General features: G+C 41.0%; 2 protein-coding genes across 5 annotated transcripts in view; one reads left to right on the forward strand and one right to left on the reverse strand.

The window, feature by feature from the left end:
* On the reverse strand, nucleotides 1-13,001 carry etfb (electron transfer flavoprotein subunit beta). Of its 3 annotated transcripts, none has more exons than XM_080768655.1 (7): nucleotides 12,821-13,001; nucleotides 6,464-6,622; nucleotides 4,705-4,863; nucleotides 4,373-4,435; nucleotides 3,651-3,809; nucleotides 3,189-3,395; nucleotides 1-860 (listed from the first exon to the last, which is right to left on the reverse strand). In XM_080768655.1, the coding sequence occupies exons 2-6, from the start codon at nucleotides 6,566-6,568 to the stop codon at nucleotides 3,225-3,227; spliced, it is 657 nt and encodes a 218-aa protein (XP_080624781.1). In that variant the 5' UTR covers nucleotides 6,569-6,622; nucleotides 12,821-13,001; the 3' UTR covers nucleotides 1-860; nucleotides 3,189-3,224. The 3 variants fall into 3 exon arrangements, with proteins under 3 accessions (XP_080624781.1, XP_080624782.1, XP_080624780.1); XM_080768656.1 differs by lacking the exon at nucleotides 12,821-13,001 and adding an exon at nucleotides 12,085-12,227; XM_080768654.1 differs by lacking the exon at nucleotides 12,821-13,001 and adding an exon at nucleotides 8,970-9,096.
* Nucleotides 12,094-20,485, forward strand: part of usf2l (upstream transcription factor 2, c-fos interacting-like) — an 18,886-nt gene continuing 10,494 nt past the window's right edge. For both annotated transcript variants that reach the window (XM_080768652.1, XM_080768651.1), the window contains exons 1-7: nucleotides 12,094-12,227; nucleotides 12,726-12,766; nucleotides 13,009-13,118; nucleotides 14,471-14,590; nucleotides 15,475-15,628; nucleotides 16,173-16,260; nucleotides 18,548-18,586. In XM_080768652.1, the coding sequence (XP_080624778.1) occupies nucleotides 12,193-12,227; nucleotides 12,726-12,766; nucleotides 13,009-13,118; nucleotides 14,471-14,590; nucleotides 15,475-15,628; nucleotides 16,173-16,260; nucleotides 18,548-18,586 (587 nt within the window). In that variant the 5' untranslated portion in view covers nucleotides 12,094-12,192. The remainder of the gene's footprint in view (nucleotides 12,228-12,725; nucleotides 12,767-13,008; nucleotides 13,119-14,470; nucleotides 14,591-15,474; nucleotides 15,629-16,172; nucleotides 16,261-18,547; nucleotides 18,587-20,485) is intronic.

Consider the following 20,485-nt stretch of genomic DNA (forward strand, 5'->3'; position numbering starts at 1 on the left):
TTATATTAGATATTAAAAAACTGTTTACTTTATTGTCATGGAAGGTATCTGTACAATCTACACAGAATCGAGGCGCTTGTGGTAAATAGTAAGCTTTACATGTTCTTTTCGTTTTTTTCTTCTCTTGCTCGTACTGAGAGACACTATCTAGGCAGACCTGGTGCCCAGTTTCAATTATATTTTATAAAATATACAGACAAAGTCACTCAGTAGACATGTCACTAATGCTCAATATGCAACATATTCAAATAAACATGTTGGGCTCCATATTTACATATACCATTTACACAAACTTACACAGCTGAGACATGCCTAATCCCCCGAAAACGGCCCATCTACAAGCTCACAATGTGTCGCAAAGTGACGCCCGGCGTGTTGTACGGTGAGCTTGTATATCGGCTATTTTCGGCGTGTGACAACGTTGTACGATAAGGTATAATTCAGACTTCAAGTCACTTAATGAAATTGCTTTGTACCGATCATGGCAACATGTATAGTGCAATACAAACAGGGACATTAATGGATGGTGGCAAGAAGTTTGAACGTATTGCATGTTAAGAATGTTCTGCTGCTTCTGCAGCAGGTTGTCTATTACTCCACAACAGGTATGTAACCCACATTATACATGTACCATGTGATACAAAATGCACATAAAAGACAGGACTGGCCCCATGGGTCTGGAAGATGGCTGCTACAAGACAGTGTTTCTCAGTACTCCACCCTCAGTACTTCTTGCTTGAACAACCGCTGGAGTCACAGTCCCAAACAGAGGGATTAGGTGGATAAATAGGCTTCCGCCACGAGCAACCAGTCCTCAGGGTGAGCTTATATAATGATGTCCATTTATTCACCCAGGACTCCTACAAGCAAGAAAGAGAAGTCATCAGCACTCAGACATACTGTAGGTTTTTAACTGCAACATTGAATTAGTTTAATCATGAAAGAATTGCTACATTTTACTCTTTGATATATAGTCTTTTGATTACATTTTGGGACATATCACTGTTCACCATTTGGTCAAATATATAAATATATTCTCGCTCCTCAATCCAGAGGTATTATTTTGGCATTGTACGAATTTTTTTTATACAAGCCTTTAGAGTATTTCTACAATGTGAAATTATTATTAAGTGAAACAAGGAAGGAAAATAAATCGGACTACCCTGTACCTGAATTGTTTTTCACCTGTACTATTGCTCTACAGTATGTATGATGGTATTGTGGGAGCTGTGTATAAGGGAGATCCAGTAGATCCTCCACATCCACATTAAGCCAGGTTGGAATAAGCATGCGACTACAGAAACTATGGAGGCATTAAAGGCTTGGGTTCAGGTAGGCCCACATAGAGCCCTGCCCTGGACTAGAAAAAGCTGACCAATGCGAGGTTCATGTCATTATATTTGCAAACACGACTGTTGACAGATTCTATATTGTCCATAACTCTTGTTCCTGCCACCAAGGTCAAATCTGGCAATGCTGCTGGGAGGTAATTATAGCCTAGGCCTGCACACTTTGATTAGCTAGTGTGGTATCTAAAGTCACGGAAATGATTCTATTGGATCGGTTTCATGAATATAAATATGGTAATGATTAATGAACAAAACAGTTTGACTTCAAGGCTAAGCATGGTACTTATTTGTGCCTTGAAACAAGTACCGGTAGCTGAAATGTGGAAAAGACAGTCTACCCCGTGTTATTGATGCTGGCTTCAAATTCTTTAGACCGGGTCACCCATGAAACGTTATTTCAGAAATAGAGTCAACAGTGCCCGATACCACGATAACAATCCTGGCATGTCAACCAAAGCATGCAGGTCAGATGGGGTAACAGCGTTTCTGCCTCCTTTGGTGTTTGAATAGACTATGACGGGGGGCTGATGAAAATAGCCCCCCCCCCATCTTTAATGTGTACATGAATGATTTATACGAACAACTAAGAGGCTGCAAAACTCGTTGGCATCACCCCAATTAACCATCTTAAGTATGCAGATGATTTGGCTATTTTCTTTCTCCTAGCCGTGATGGCTGGGTTTCAACAGTTGCTGAATATTATGCTCTGATTATGGGGTCAAACATGATGTGTTATACAGTGAAATGCTAAAAAGAGTGTCGGCATAACCTAAAGTGCACAAAATAAACAGCTAAATGTCACAACACAACCTTGTTTGTGTTGCATGTTTTACAAATGGCCTCTGAACTAATTAACAAGTTGTGATTTTCCATGCGTGTACATTTATGACCATTAATCTCTACGCACCAGTCTGTCTATCAGTCCCACCCCCACATGCTCTGCAGTCTGCACTCAGCTGAGAAGTTGAACCGAGAGTAATCTTCTTTAATGTTTGACAAGACAAATATTAGCCAACTTGATGAACAAAACACATTAGTGCCCAATTATTATACTTCATTGTTCGATTATTTATCGAATTAACAGATCTGCCAGCTTTTTTCTGCAAGCAATGCTATTGTACGACTAGGGGTGGGATGATGATACTATACTGTGACAATATTTGACTCCACAATATCTGCAATAATAGATTAATTCACGATATATCATGATATCTACGTAACTGAAGACAAACTGTCTAATGTCTACTGTATATCACAGTATTCACAAACCAGATAATATCCAAGTATGGAGGACAGAGCAACATTATGGTGAGCAATATTATAAGGAACAGAGATGCAAAGAGATGAATATTTGCCGTTGCTAGGGTTGCTTATAACACCTGCTTCGAATGAATCAACCGATAATCACCAATTATGTTCTTATCAAGACCATGCAATGGAGGAAATATGGACATTTTCACATACTGCCTAACGCCAGTAGGCGACTAGGAAACGGGGATGTGAAATGACTGTCGCTGAAGCAAAAACATGATGAAACTGCACTATACAACAACTTCGCTTTGTTGAGGTTAGGGTTCGGTTTCTGGTTTAAGGACTTCAGTGTTCTGTACCTGTGCGTATTCATAATATTTTAGTAAAATATTGATACTTGGCACCAGCTTATTGATAACATCTCGGAAGTTCAACATTCAACAAAGTATAAGAATTGCATTGATTGCCCAGATTGGACACTGCCATTGAGGTGAGGCTATTGCAGCGGTGTATATGTGTAAGAGAAAGGCTGTAAATGTGTGTGTGAGAGTTCAGTGTAAGATGTGTACATATGGAGAGTAGACTCACCCTTCTGTTTTGTTCCTGTGCTCTCCTTCTCGGCCTCTATATCCTCCCTGCCTCCCTGAGCTTGCTCACCAGGTCGTCGACCGTCTCCACTTTCACGCCAGCCAGTCTCTGAGGAGGCTCGTCCACTCTCACCACCTCTAATCGTGACGTCATGTCAACGCCCAGATCTGCTGGCAGCATTTTAGCGATCTTCTTCTTTTTGGCTTTCTAAATAAGTAATAGAGACGAAGAACACGAGTGAATCTTTGCTAAAACAATTTGGGTGTACCGTAATAACTGCTTATCTTTGGAGCATTCATTCATGAGTGGGTAATGGTGAGTAAGTGCACAACACCAAACTACACCAAAATGCATTCAAGACCAGATGAACAAGAGCTTTCATATTTCAAGAGTTGACTGATTTATTGGTCAACACATCCCTGAAATCAACTCTGTAACTCTAGTGTGTGTGGATGTCTGTACCATGATATTGGGAAGAGTGGCGTATCTGGGGGTATTGAGTCGTAGGTCTGCAGTCAGCACTGCAGGCAAGTTGATCTTAATGGTCTCCAGTCCACCATCGATTTCTCTCACCACTTTCACCTTACCATCTTCCAATGTCACCTCAGATGCAAAGGTGCCCTGAAATAACAACACTGAGCCTCAATTCAAGACCTCGGGGACAGGACACATTAACATGACATTATCTTGTTTAAGTCCCTATGTCATCTTGTAGTCAGGATTAATACATTTCATCACTAGGGGAATCAGTGACAGCTGCTGAAAGTTGGTGTACCATAAATAACCTATATGCAGGCAGGATGTACACATTTGTATTATGCTTTAAGTAGCAACATCCAGCAGTCGTTAAGCATCAGGTTGAATAATTATGGAAGTTTGTTCTTGTTGGATGGGCATTTTGAAACACTTACTCTTGAAAGTTATGATTGCTTAAACCTTAGGATGAGTTTTTAACAGTGTTAGTGCCTCCTCTGTTGGCTGAACATAGTAACTACACCCTACAACACTGATTCCAAAGAGCCTTTGACCTTCATAGTAGGATTTGTGTAGCTCTGACTGACTCAAACTAGTATCCACCATACTTGATAAGACACGTGGTACAGTGACATAATGTCAACACTGTATGCTTTTAGGTGCAAGTCAGTATACTATGACTCAATCACCACATCAAAGTTAAAACTCACTTGAGGCCAGTCCAGCAAGGCAGCTGTCATCTGACCTGTCTGGTTGCAGTCATCATCAATAGCCTTTGGAGGGGGGGGGGGGGGGGGGGGGGGGAAACAGCAGTGAGTCTTAAAATATTAGAATATATAATATATTGGATATAAGGAATGAAGTGCCAAGCTACCAAAACAACTTTTGATGAGATAACCTAATGATATGCAGTCAAGTAGACAATGTTTTAATGGGAATATTATGTGGTTGGTTTTCAATCATTTTATTGATATCCATCCAATAGTAATGTTTCAAGTGGAATTTGACTAAAGTGGTAGTTTTGCTTTTGGATATCTCAAACCTGTTTGCCGAGGATGACGAGTTGAGCCTCTTCCTTCTTTGCCAGAGCCGCAAAGATCTTGGAGACCTGCAGGGGTCCCATGTTAGCGTAATCCTTTGCAGCGACTTCCACGTGGATGCCACGATCTGCCCCCATGGCAAGTGCAGTGCGGATGGTTTCCTGAATAAACAACATACACTTAAGTTGAGACACAGCTCTGACAAGACAGAAAGAAAGAGCTCCAAGAATGCAACACCCAAGTAACAATATTTTCTGTTCTGCAATCCATGACTAAAAACATACAGTAGTATATTCTTTAAGTGGTAGCGATATATAGGTTTGGATATATAGGTTATTTTGCTCAAAGACAACAGAACTGTATGTCAAACTTGTATGTAATGGTATGGTTAGGTTTTAAAGGCAAAAAGGAAGTCCACAGGCACACACCCTTAAGTGACTTTATTAATCAATTCATTTAATCAAGGCGTCCAATGTGTGAAGTTTCAAGCTTAAAGCTCTTGAGTCTGAATAAGAGAGCTTTGGCTTGAAATGCTTAATTTACTTAAGGGAGCTACAATGCAAGCTGTGCTTCTTTGCCTTTGATCTTTGTTAATTTTGGGTCCAGCACTTCAAAAGGTTTTCTTTTTTTATCTTGATGTGCACTTCTTTTGAGCTAGTTTCATGTTCAGATTTAGACATGTTCTTTGAAAGAATATTATGCCATTTGATCAGATACATTAATTAGAATCCTCAGGCATGGCTCTCAGTCTCACTACCACCTCAGACGAACTGCACTCACCACCTCACTAAATCCCATGAAATGGTTACGTAACAAATCTTTCTAGCCTAGGATGTGGGCTCAAACATTCTCAGACAGCAAACACAACAAGCTGTCAGAACAGCTCATGGCCTGGACAGAGGCTGCAAAGTCGCACACAAACAAACAACAACAATTATGTTAATATAAGGTATTTAACATAGTTATTAGGAGTGCAACAGTAAATAAAAATAATCAATGTAATACATCATAACAAATAATCATAACAGACGTTGTAATATAATGCCTTAGTAATTGAACCCTAATGTCATTATAGTCGAAAAGCTTCACTATTTTTTGCAATAATAATATAAAACTTCTCAGCGAATAATCGCTGAGAAAATAATCGATAGTTGGCCTTGCAGCCCTAATGGCAAATAAGAAAACAGTCCTACAATAGCTAACAAAGTACCCCATAAAACTCAAAATAATCAATCTATGCCTCAATTTTTATTCTGAACACAAAGCAGACAAGCTGCCACAGTGCATGTCTAGAGGACATTGGTAAAAAGGCCCTTGTGCATATTAAGCCCGTCTGGGTTGTGGCCCTGAATATCTGAGAAGGGCCATAGCAGGTGGCTCTACAATTGTTAAATTAATTTGTTCTGCAAATGTACTTGTAGCTGTGAAGAAATGTGTACTATTATAAGCCATGGATGAAGCATTTTGGCGTATGGCACTACTTTCACCTTTCAATGCTTAAATCCTGCTTCACCCAGCACTTCAGAAGAGAACTGCTGAGCATAGCGCATTTACAATCTATGGAAACGCTTATTTTTAGCATGGTTATAATCAACAAATGAAAACATAACCAGAATAAAGATTTATTCACTCTTGGAGACTCCACGTGCACCTGCTCCAAGAATGAGTACTATATGGCTATTATTGGCCAACTCCCTGTATGTCTATAAGGACAGGATAATGAGGCAGTGGTGCAGAGGCCTGGTGCTCCGTCACACCCACCTGTACTTGCTGCGGCCCGCAGCTGACAGCCACCACCTCCTTAATCAGCTTCTTCTCCTTGAGCTTGACCGCTTCCTCCACAGCGATCTCACAGAAGGGGTTCATCGAGTGCTTCACGCCATCCGTCACAACGCCGCTGTTGTCTGGCTTCACACGAATCTGTAGGAGGAAGAAGAAAGCATTAGGACAGTCAGAGACAGTCACGATGGGGGCACAGCATGATGAAAGGGACAAGTAGCGTTAGATTCTAGGACAACCTGACAGACGGGGTGATAGAGAGCAACGAGAGAGAGAGAGAGAGAGAGAGAGAGAGAGAGAGAGAGAGAGAGGTTGGTGCATTGTGTTGAAAGGCAATAAACCAAGGTGACACTTCTTCAGCTGCTTTGATCCATGCACTGTATATGCATTAGACAACATGGTCCTTGGATGCCACTCGGTTGACTACCTTTGGTGCATGCCACCCCACAACAGACCAGATGCACCATGAAATATGTTCTAATTGCTATAAAACAAAGTTGTGGAATTTTTCTGCTGCTTCAGCACTGGGAGAGTGCAGGGTTTGCGTCCCCTTCCGAATGCTTTTGTTACCATCTGTATGACTGTATCGTAATGCACTCCAGTGAGCAGCTGAGAAAGAGAACATTAACTACAGAGTACTCTGACTATATATTAATTTATTCTAAATTCTAATGTAGGTCTGAACTTTCACTTCAGATAGTTGTATCCCATTTGCATTGTGTATAGTAGCGTCAAATTAATATTTCATCTTCTATCAGTTGCCCATTGACACAAAGAGTCTTTACGAACTATCATATACCATGTGAATATTATATATAAAATACAGATTGAATATGTTGATTGACAATATATGTATTTAAGGAACATTTATGGCAATGTACATTTTAATCCACAAAAATTATCTAAGCCTTAGACTAATCCTCGAAAGTGCCAACTCTCCCAGAGTGACCCTTCCCTGAACAGAGCTTGGACAGACACGTTTTGCCTGTCTCATAGTTGAGAAAACTGCTAGTAGGAAAGAGTTGTATCACTGTACAAACAGACTGAAAGCCTGGCTGTATGACGGATCCAGTTGAGTGCAGCTAAAGCAGGAACACTCTGACCACTGCAGAGAGCAGCTGTAAACAGATAGATACACATAAATGCCAACAGTTGTGAATTTAGCAGGAGACTCCAGATTTTTCAGCCCATCTCTGGCAGTGCTTCTGAATTGAAATTTCTCCTCTGAAAATATCATCCTTAAAGAATAAAGACAACTCAACCCGCGACTCTATGGTAAAAGTGAGCATGGCCATGGGTGTTACACATCCCTTTGATAATATGCAGACGGGCCATAAATCCGTAATGTGAATACTATGTCAGGGAATACAAAGTCAGTGAATACTTTTAAGTCAGTGAAGTGAATACCGTAAGTCAGTGAATACTAAGTGAATACGGTATACTCCTATTTTTCAATGTTGCCAGATATGCAGATACTGATAAATGCAGATAATAAAAATAACATAATCACACCCCTGTGTGAAGTGAGCCGAGGGCGCTCTTGAGGGGGTACATCCTCATGACGTAACATGTCTATTTGCTCAGACTCATATGACGTAAATGATCCATTCATAATTTGCCAATGGGAATTTAAGTTTGTGTAGGACAGAAATAACAAATTTGCTCAGACACATAAGACATACATTTTCCATTCATTGTCAATGGGAATTTAATTTGTGCGAGGACATAAATAGCCGATTTGGTCGTCCACATATGACGTAAATTCTCCATTCATTGTCAATGGGAATTTAATGATTGTATAAGACGTAAATCTACACTAATTAATAGCTGAATATAGGTGGGACAGCGCCCCCTCAAAAATAACATCAAGCAAACGTGGTTTGAGATGAGGCAATGAATTTGATAGAATTCTTGATTAAACACCCCAGTTATGATTATAACAGTTAAAATATCTTACACATACAGGTATGTAGCACGTTTTGATCAAATTGAATAGGATTAGGTTAATCTTTGCAGCTAGATGTATGGGAATTAATACATTATAACTACAAAAATAAATTGTTAACATTGCAGCTGACCAGCTTCAGCCCCTTATGTCCTCCATTGCATGGAATATCAGCCATTATCGGGCTAATTAATTACATACCTTTCGCAACAACCTTATGAAAGGTATCCCAGCAGGTGCACATTCTACAAACTGTCAATACAATTTTCAATCAATCAAACTGGTCAATTGATTTGACACGTTATAGGTTATAACGTAAAACCGTGTGTTATTAGCAATGTATTGTAACGACGTTAGTTTTCCTACAATACAAGCTGTTGTAACGTGTCTACTGGCAGCGCAGTATACTGTACGCCGTCAGTCAGATATGGCTAAAGACGACCCAGAGGATAGCAGGTCACAGCACCTCAAAGAGTACGACAAATAGCATATTTTGCATGTTCTGGAAATTATTTTTAAACAAGGAGAGTTAGGAGACAATACCTTGACTGCGTAGTCAATGACACGTTTAACTCCAACGAGAACTCGGCCAGACATTGCAGTTGTGTGGTGTTATTGTTGCAAGTTCTGCTAACTGAATTAGCCACACAGGCAGTCACCGCAATGAACCTTAAAGGAAGGTCGGAAATGTTTTAGAGTGAATCCACTGAAGGCGGGACTAAATGGGACCGCCCACCATAGACGCCAATCAGAAGCTGCACGTAATGCAAACCATCAATCATATGGAATTTCGTAGCCAATCACAGTCCATATTGTAGTGTGTTCTCGTCATCTCCGTCGCAAACAAAACCCTCGTACAGAAACGTTCCGCAACTTCCGCTGCCGGTAAGTAGAGTAAAGTTCATGGCGGGTGACTGACTGTGATATGCGGTCATCATTGGACATAACACAGCTAATAAGTAGGCATTATCCCCCCAACCTCGGCCGAAATAATATTTATAATATTTAGGTAGGTGCAATTACCTATCCATGCATGATTGTCATGGCCAGGAGATCAAAATCCATAAACATATGATGTGACTTTTCTCAATTCTCATATAGTCCGGCAGCTGGGGGTGTGGAGTGGGACGTTTGGTATAGGCTATATAGTTTTTTGTATTGGCCTAAAATATTGTCTATATACAATACATACAGTAACATTTGTGAATCCACAAGCTGACCGGATGTCGGTATTGAGCATAGCGGTTTATATGTAACAGTATCATTATTGACCGCAGGTCGCATTTACTATGGAATCCTGCATTTCTTGTCAATGAGTTTGTTGGTTGGTCACCCCAGGCAAGCCCCTATATATGGTGCCCAGGTCACCAGGGATCATCAGGGATGGAGATGTGGAGACCCTGATTTGGTCGGGGGGGTAGGACCAAGGGATTTGGGATTTGTTTATAAACATTTTGGTATTTGTTTATAAACATTTGTGATTTGTTTATAAACATTTGTGATTTATTTATAAACATTTTGGGATTTGTTTATAAACATTTGGGATTTGTTTACAAACATTTGGGATTTGTTTATAAACATTTGGGATTTGTAAGTCTCATGGGGGGGGGGGGTAGGACCACTACCAGTTGACCTGTAGTAAGTCTCATGGTCGGGGGGGTAGGACCAAGGGATTTGGGATTTGTTTATAAACATTTTGGTATTTGTTTATAAACATTTGTGATTTGTTTATAAACATTTGTGATTTGTTTATAAACATTTTGGGATTTGTTTATAAACATTTGGGGTTTGTTTATAAACATTTGGGATTTGTTTACAAACATTTGGGATTTGTTTATAAACATTTGGGATTTGTAAGTCTCATGGGGGGGGGGTAGGACCACTACCAGTTTACCTGTAGTAAGTCTCATGGTCGGGGGGGTAGGACCAAGGGATTTGTGATTTGTTTATAAACATTTTGGTATTTGTTTATAAACATTTGTGATTTGTTTATAAACATTTGTGATTTGTTTATAAACATTTGTGATTTGTTTATAAACATTTTGGGCTCTGTATAATATGTTGCCTAGGGCCTCAAAAGGCCTAGAACCGGCACTGCCCTGATGTCATAGTAAATGTGACCTGCAGGCGCAATTAAGCCCATGTATGGAGATCCCTGATGTCATCAATATTGTCCAGCAACTCTACATCTGACCTCAAACCCTTAGATTTCCATATATGGATATATGTCCATACCTGTTCTGACATTCAATATGTTGATCCTTCGACCATCCATCCTTCCTCTTCGATGTCTCCCTTTTGACTTATACCTGTCCATTCACATTTCAAACTCTAGACGGGCCTGCCGGGCAAGTGGATTCATGAATGTATGCCAATAAAAAAAATATATATATACCAAATTTCCCACTTTAAACAAAAGAAGCCTGTGGGCATCATTTTCTAATGAGTCAAAATGTCTCAAAGGGGCGGTGCCTAACCGCTCCAATGAACAGCTGTGTCTGTCCCTTTGTATATGTCCGTTTGAGCACGGACAGCTCCTTCAAAACCGCTCTCAAATAGTACTTACGGGCAACTGCAATTTGAAACTGGCCCCTGTAAAAAGTTAAAGTCCCTGCTCCCCCCGCAGATCGCTGAGATCGGCTGGGTATGTATGTATACGTATCCTCGTAGCAGTATTGAACTGTACTGTGCCCAGGCGGTGGCATAAACGTCTGGGCACCCGACTGGTGATCCAGTCGCAGTGTGCCGCGGGTTCGACTCCTGAGCCCGGCCTTTACTGCATGTCATCCCCCCATCTCTCTCCCGTTTCCTGTCAGCCTACTGTCTGTCCCTTCAAAAACCAAAAAAAGGCGTAGGCCTAAGCCGCAAAAAATATCTTAAAAAAAAATAAAAAGTATTGAACTGTACTTTCTTTGAACTGTATACATTATATAAACTGAATACAAATTTCAATCAATCAACGTAGGGTGACCAACAGTAAAGTGACACTGCTGAGCAGGGCTACAGTACAGCTGTTGAGCTTCACACTGACCACTATAACAGTAGAGTACACACACAGCCTGCACCGCTCAGTTCACACTTTTATTGATTGATTGAAATATTTTTTCCATGTACAGTAGCATACTTTGTGACAGTTTTTACTTTTGCCATAACACCTTCACTTGAGCAAAAAATTCATAGGCTAATCACAATCGTACCAAATCACGCCCTTTGATGGATTGTCAACAACAAATTATTAAGAAACACAATAGAATAATGCGACAGCCTTCAGGCCCTTCACACATCACATCCCTGTTTGGGATAAGAGTGGATGGTGGTCTGGGCAGCTGTTCCTCTGTTTCTGCACGGAAAGCTGTTCTGAATGATGAAGTATAACGGACGGTACCCGATATTAGCGAAAGACTAGAATAGACACTTTTATATATAGTTCCTCTCTTCCCATATAGCCTATATATTTTAAGTATTAAACTTGTGCAAGCATAGCTTTGAATGGGTTGTGCCGTGCGCCACTGAAGTTCCCATCAACAAAAACAATACTGCGACGGTCCATATACCAGACCAGAGGCAGTGGATCAGACCCGATCCAGATCCACATCTATAACCGTCTATAACCAGCTGCAGCAGCGCTCTCCATTTTAACTCCGAGACCGATCCATACCTCACGTGTCTTGGGCTGTCTCTCTCACATGACCCGAGTGTTTGTTCCCGTGATCAGCACTTCCATCTCCGTCTGTGACACAGAATATCACTTTTTATTCCAACCCTGATGGATATGCTCGAACAGAGTCTGGACACCACAAGGTAAATTCACTGCCAGCTAAAATGGCTAACTGAGCCCAGGCTAATGTTATGCGCGCTAGCTGGTGACGCTAGCACAGGCCTGACCTGAAAACTAACAAGTTTAAAAAATAAGTAATTATTACTTATTTCAAATACACGATTCAGCTAGAGAAGCAGGCCACGAACATCTTACGGTTGAAAGCTGTTGCCAAGATGTTGGAGGCAACACGAAGGCAGAAACATGTTCGGTAGCTTAATCTATCAAAACATAAAACTATATATTTCACTGACTGTTGCAACTAAGTAACTTAAGTACGATGGACGTTGGTGACATTTTGCATTACAAACTCTGTAGCCTATGTATCAAATTATCTAATCTAAAGTTGAGGATGACTTTAAACTAGGCAAGAGATACTGTCAGTCAGTACTACTACTGCAGCTTGCTGCCAATTTAAAGAATATAAGGTGATCATTACATTCACATAGTTTTTTTTATTTGCTTTCAATCCTGTTTTGCAGCCAAGAAAAGCAAGAAGAGGAGATTGTTCAGATATCTGAAGGTATTGGATCCTGCGGTCGTGTTGTCTATTATATTGGACAGGGCATTGACTCACTTTTTAACAGCATTCATGTTGATGGATAGAGTTGTCTGTGTTTTCCTGCTCATCCTTATGTATTTTTTAGTTCTATACCAATACAAAGCAGTTTGTTGTCCTACACAGCTGACTTGGTAGGATCATCAATGTCATCATTGCATTGTTTCCCCTCTCCTTATACTGCCTTTTTACTCCCTTTCCTGGAGACGGTGCAGGGGGTGAGGAGCAGACAGCTGTTACAATAGCCAGCGTACAGCAGGCTTCAGCATTCGGTGACCACAACATACAATACCAGTTCCGCACCGAGGGGGGGCAGGTACGTAGTGAGTGGGAAAATAATACCTTCACATTGCAGCACAGGAATAATAATTTGGTAATAACAATGCTATTCTACATTGGTGTAGGAGTTCACACGAAAAAGCAGTGCTCACACTTTATTTTCATGATGTCAAATGAAAATGAAATATGAATACAGGAATGGATCTTGGTTGCATTGAAGCTCAGATGTACCATACCATACCACCTTTATTTATATAGCACATTTAAATAACAACGTTGTACCAAAGTGCTTTACAGTGTCGTACACATACTTCAAGTTCAGATGCAGTGCAAAACAACACCAGTAAATATTACTTTCAGTATCCATTCACATCACATAATGGCCAGGGTAAACACAGCTGAAGGTAATAACAATAATTCTGAATGTTTAACATTTAGGTGTTTGTTTACTATCATGACGTTAATTGTTCAGGAGCTGTCCAGGCTGGTAGACAGTACTATTGTATCCACTATCTGCATGCGTTTACCCATACTGTACATGAAAATGGTTCATGAAAATTGAAAATAGTACTGCTGTCATTGTCATTTCAAGACGAACGATTATACATTATTTGTGAAAGACATTATAGCATTCACACTTTGTCTGATTAATCAATGTTTTCTACCACTTATGTACCATATAAATAGCCCTGTTATTGGGGTCCGTTTGTTTCTGTTCAACAGTTCAGCCCCTCACTCGCTCATGCCATTTTAGTGCAATGTAAAAGAAAAAGTATATATATATTTTTTCCGCCCACACATTAATTCCATACTGCATTTTGCTTTAAAAGGGAGATAGGCTATGTTGTTCTGCCTTGCAGTGCCTTCAGCCTTACTAATTAACTCAGTTAGGGTAATTTTCTTGACATTGGCGGCAGACTGTTTCGAAATGAATACAGAGGAAACAAGTTTATAGGTGATGCGTGTTGCTCATTTGGCATAAACAGCGCTGGTGTGAGTGATCATGTGATTCCAGTCTGGACCAGGATTGGCATGCGGCCGTGTCACATGTCAGTCAGGCGGAGAGTCACATGATTACGGGTTACAAATACAGATTATTTTGAACAAACAGGCTGATTTCTTTTTTTTGTATTAAATTGAACACATTCTGAGGCATAATGCCTGGGATCTTTACATGCTTAAATTTGAACTGTTGCGGCAAATGGTAGAATTGTCTGAACTGAAACGACTGGATACGATAAAGACATCTTCTACATGGTAGGTACTGTTTACATTCATGAGAGGCTGACTGAGCCCTCTCTGTTTTCTCACTCCATGGGTCTCTCTTTCTCTCTTGTGGTCTGTCTCTTTGCATCACACCGCCCTCTCTCCGTCTCGACGGCCCCTCAGGTGACGTACCGTGTCGTCCAGGTGACGGACCAGCAGCTGGAGGGGAGAGACGAGGGAGGAGGGGCGGTGAGTGTGGTCTCCTCGACCGCCTTCTCTGGCGGTCCCCAAGCAGTAGCACAGGTACCAGAACCCACAGCAACTTGGCAACCGTGTCCCACGAACCTGGCTCCACTAAAGGCTAATATATGCATATATGGTCATTTGAAAATGTATATATTAACCATAACACATTAACACCTGAGACCAGATTCTACAAAATGTCTTCTAAATCCTAACAGTTTTCTGAAAAACGCATCTTTTTCGTTTCCATGTCAGTGAGCAGTGCTCAAACATTTTCATGTCAAGGACCCCCAGAATGATCTGCATTTGGCTGCAGACCCACATCTCAAAATATTTTGTTCCAGGGACCCCAGAAGCAAAGATTTGAGTTAAAAATGTTTGCTGTGAAAGAATGTATATTCAAAGATGTGTACACATTTTCACGATCTTTCTAAAACAGCAGGTCTTCAAGCACATAGCGGGCACTTGGTCAGTGCAACGCTATGAGCTTCTATATCTGCTATTTTTCAACATCTAAAGTGTAAAATAATGGTTAAAGGTTTTATGATTGAGCCTAAGTTGGCAGTAGTATTATGTGACATACTATGTGCAGACCTCTCACCTGCCACTCCTGTCTCTGCTAACAAGTCTCCCACTCGCCTCCCTTTGTGCCAACTGTGTGTGTGTGTGTGTGTGTGTGTGTGTGTGTGTGTGTGTGTGTGTGTGTGTGTGCGCGCGTGTATGTGTGTGTGTGTGTGTGTGTGTGTGTGTGTCGAGTGACCAGCTATGTGGAGATAGAGAGAGTCTTTGTGTATATACAGTGTGTGCGTATACAAGAGAGGTGTGTTGCTGTTTGATAAAAACTCTCTCCCCTATGGCTTATAAGTTATGTGTTGTGAGCTTGTAGATCAGCTATTTTCGGCACCCAACTAAGTATAAATCAGGCTTCTTTCTGTCTGTCACAGGCTGTGATCCAGAACCCCTTCAGTAATGGCGGTAGCCCAGCAGGGGAGGCAGTGGGAGGAGAGACACGCTTTGCTTACTTCCCCGCGACGGCGGTGAGCGACGGGACAGTGTCTGTGCAGGCCACCACGGATCCCACTCTCACACAGGCAGGGGGTGAGTCAAGACACTAATAGCCTGATTTATCCCATTCTGACCTGAGATCAGATTCTAAAAAAATGTCTTCTACATCCTGACAGTCTTCTGAAAAAGCTATGTTTCTATATGTCTATATGTCAGTCGTTCTTCGATTTTTCAAAAAATAGCAGATCTACAAGCTCGTGGCGCACTATGAGCTTGTAGATCTGCTATTTTTCAATAGCTAAGGCATAACATAATGCTTACACCAAAAGGGGTTCCCGCTCCAAAATGGGTTATACTTAGTTTGAGACAGTGCCGTTGTCGTACACTGAAAGTCGCAGCTTGAATTGTTGTGAGCTTATAAACGGATTAAAACAGTGATTGTGACGTGGCACAGAATAAGATGAAGTCTCACAGCAAGGCTCGGCTATGGGGAGGAGGGGAAAGGAACGGTAATGAAATTACCTAAAAATGACCAAAAGATATGAGTGATGCCACTATATGCCTAAACAAGACCAGAATCATATACTTCCCATGTCTTTCTACTCGTCTCTTCTGACCCCTCTCATCACTTCCCCAGGTCAGTTTTACGTGATGATGACCCCCCCTGATGTTATTCAGACAGGCACGCAACGAACCATAGCGCCACGCACACAGCCCTATCCTGCGTGAGTATCTGCTCCACTATGCTATCTACCTCCAACTGGGGAAGGGGACACCACTGACAGTGCAGTTGCACCGTTTCTTATTTTGCTGGGGAATAAGACAAATTGCAGTACTGTATTTGACTGAATATATTTTGCTTTTCAAAAGCAGAGAGGACCGATATAGAACTACTATGTATGTATACTTTTCTAACTTGAGCTAGACTGTGTTTGCCTCTCTCTCAGCTCTCCGCTGAGCAGGGTGATGTAATCCTGGGGATCTTTATCTCTGCATGTCCTGCCTGACCTGGTTTCTCTTTTCTTCCTCCTTCTGTTTACCTCGACAGCAGAACTGTGCATCGTAATTATTATTTGACATTTAATTTGTTGATTGCAATCAGATAGATTACAGTAACAGACAATCAGGGTGCATTTAAATATAGAGAAAATGTACTTGTGGCTACATATTCCTTGGCTAGACATATAGTACCTTAGGCTTATTAGCTATAACTTTCATTCAGAAATAGTATTCCAGTGTCCTTCCATTCTGACTCAGAATATGCTTATGTTCTGGATAGGCTGTTTCTCATGAGCCTTATGGCACAGAAATATAAAGCCATTTAATTAAGGTCAATTGTTGTTTCTTTTGCATTTGGAGAAAAATGAATACACAGTCCTTTTACTTGTTTATCTGCTCAAGATGAGCACATGATCTATTTGACAAATTAAATTATCATGGAGCTGAGTGTATATTTCTGCCATTTCCCTCCACACTTGCATTCTCTGAATATGACAACATTTTAGGCATTTGCCTGACACTCTTAGCTAGAGCGGCTTACTATGAATGTGCAGGTAGTCCATCAGTGTCTTGCTCAAGGACACAAACACGTGGTTGTTGAGGAACACACTTTCCCATTGTTATTCCTGAGCACTAGGCCATTCTGCTGCCTCCACCTCAGAAATGCTAAATGTGGCTTTCATACTAATCTATTCAATGTATTCTAGATTTTTAAATGGGCATGTCATGTATGGTCTATAGTTATCAAATTACACTTACATTGGAAGTAATTAAGTAAGTTTAAATTATTGTATTTGGTCTACATCTTCCAGTCCATGTGATTTTTGGTTTAGTTAAGTTTAATGAAGTGTATGGCTGTGAGTGACCTTGTGGCGAGCATATGAATAGGTGAAACATTTTCTATCTTTCTCTTAACACCAAGTTGGGGAGGTCGGAGCTTATTGGGTAGCTAGGTTTCGTAATCAGAACGTCATCGATTCACGGCCCTATGTCTTTGTGTGGAAGTGTACCTGAGCAAGACACTTGGCTAACAGCTACCCTCCGAGCACTCATCACAACCATCTGAGCAGCCACCCACTGGGTGAAGCTAAAACAGAATTTCCCCCATGTGATTAATAAAGGTCTACCAAGTCTACAACTGTCTATTGCCAATTCCCCCTCCTGTCTCGCTAAGCAGCATTCTCTGTTCCAGTCCATTCACATGATTGGCTGAGCATTGTTCTGCGTGCTGGTCCTGGCTCATGGTTCGATGCAAGAGATTTCAAGTGATGGGCCTTTTGTACATTTGAGGTCCACTGAAGGGTGTTTCAGCTACCATTCATGGCTAATTGTGGGAGTTACTGAGGTGGGCTTAAAAATTTGAGGTGCATTCATGTGTGTACAATTTTAATTGAACTGGGATGTATAAAGATTACTTGTGAAAGTTTATGATGGTTTTGTACGTCTCAATGTTTTTGGGGCGTACAATGTTTTTCTCATTTTGTCTGTACACTCACTGATATGAATTCTACACAGAGTTTTATGCATGAGGCCCCTGGTGTGTGGATAGGATTAGAATATGAATCACAGGGGGTCCACAGCAGAGATTGCTTCTGCCTCTGTAACATTCAGCTAAGCATTGCTTTGAGTCACAGATCTGTACTCCCATTTGGAATTACTGTTGGGGTGTTGTAATCTCAGCAGCAAATGGACTGTCTTGGATAACCCTAACCTACCACAGACCTCTTTACTGTCAGTTATGAGAACAGGCAAGTTTCATAATTCATATTCCTGCACATCTGTACAGTATGTCAAAACAAGAAGCACTTTGTTCTCTCATCTGTCGGCCTGCCTATCTACATGTTCGTTTCTAATGATCGCCTCTGATAAAATGACTCGTGATTCTCTTTATGTACTGGCATTTTTCGTTGTGACAAAGGCTTCACGCCTGACATGGAAGTGTAACGTAATTACTACTGACATAATCAATTGTGTGTTTGAGTAAAATTAATTAAAACTACCTGCCGTTCACAGAGATGAAAATGAGGCGCTGCAACATGATGGTTTAAACTGGTGAGGACAACTTCCACGACCCTTCCACCCTCACCACACATTCACTCACACACACACACACACACACACACACACACACACACACACACACACACACACACACACACACACACACACACACACACACACACACACACACACACACACACACACACACACACACACACACACATTCACGCACCTTTGCAGCCAATAGACTAATTAAATTGGCCTAGATCGCACAAAGAAGGATGCAGCACACTCTACTATGGCTCCCTCCTGTTTCTCCCTGCTCTTGATGTGTGGGGACACAGATATAGCATTTTCTTCAATGTCGTCCTTGATCCACTATTGTTAGTTATGCCTGTGGCAAAGTTGTTTTTCCATTAGGACTTTAGGAAATTGGGTTACTCTTATCCATTTGGAAATGGATGATATCTTCACTGCTATTCTGGTGTCGATTTAAAAGACGTGCGTCCTCTTTCCTTCTTGTTCTTTAATTTGGTCAGTAGTATTATAAAAGTATTGGAACAGCAGAGTAAAATATTTCACAATGGTGAGAAATACTGTAGTTCTAATCAAAAGATTGGCCATTTATCCATTGCAGAACAAAATTTAGCATACAAATTGTTGGTGATCCATCATAATCACCTGTCTGTTTAGCATCCAACAAGAGAATTGTCCAAGCATCAAAATGACATCTTTTGTCCCTTACGTCACATTTAGCAAAGATTGTAATCCGCAAAGGACATGGATGAGTGTGTCTGACTCAGATTCCAGGCCTTGAATTGAAATGGGGCATATTGGGTGAAAACATTGCCAACGTCTATTCCTCCAGACAGTACAGTATAAGGGCATTGAACCAGTCAGGTTGTTCATGGCTAATCTTCTGGCCAAGTCATTCATATCAATGGTCCACTTTTATCGCACCATACATACAACTACTGTGGGGCAGGATCCTTTTATACAGTTGAAATTCCATTAAGATTCATTGAGATAAAAGATAGAATCCAGTTTCTTGCTTGGCTTACTTGAGCAAAGATGTAAACAGTGCTGTGCCATTGTAGATCACAAGCTCGACACTAATATTAGTAAATTGGTATGTATTTATCGGAAATGGCTGTGAGTGACCTTGCATAACATTCATTTACTTTCTCTCACACACACACACACACACACACACACACACACACACACACACACACACACACACACACACACACACACACACACACGTGTAGCCCCCATTAACCCTTCATTAAGGAAGGGGTTTGCCATTGTGTATATAATTTATGTGTATTTAGATAATTCCCATCATATGTGCATTATGTACCATGTATTCTTTGAGTGGTGTGTGTGTGTGTGTGTGTGTGTGTGTGTGTGTGTGTGTGTGTGTGTGTGTGTGTGTGTGTGTGTGTGTGTGTGTGTGTGTGTGTGTGTGTGTGTGTGTGTGTGTGTGTGTGTGTGTGTGTGTGTGTGTGTGTGAGAGAGAGAGAGAAAATGTGTCCGAGCACGAAAATAGCATTATAGCCTTTGTTCACCACCCAGTGTCACTGTTGCACAGCCGAACACACAGACACACACAGGCCAGGGAGGAGGGCTAGTACAGCACAAGTACAGTACAGCACCGCTCATTTCAGACGGGTCTGATTTTTTTGTTTTTATTAGTTTTTTTTTAATTTGACTGTTGAAACAACAATTCAGTCACTTTAAAATGAAATCTTAATCGTACCCATAATCTAGTCTACCGTAACCCATTTTGGGCGGGAACCCCTTTTGGTGTTTTAAACATTGTTATAATTTAGCTATTGAAAAATAGCAGATCTACAAGCTCATAGCACGCCACCGAGTGGCGCGCTACGAGCTTATTTCAGAAAAACTGAGGATTTCGAATATTTTTTTTATTTAATTTTGAGGTCA

This window comes from Protomyctophum bolini, assembly GCF_963924005.1.
Source record: "Protomyctophum bolini genome assembly, chromosome: 7".
Taxonomy (NCBI): Eukaryota; Metazoa; Chordata; class Actinopteri; order Myctophiformes; family Myctophidae; genus Protomyctophum; species Protomyctophum bolini.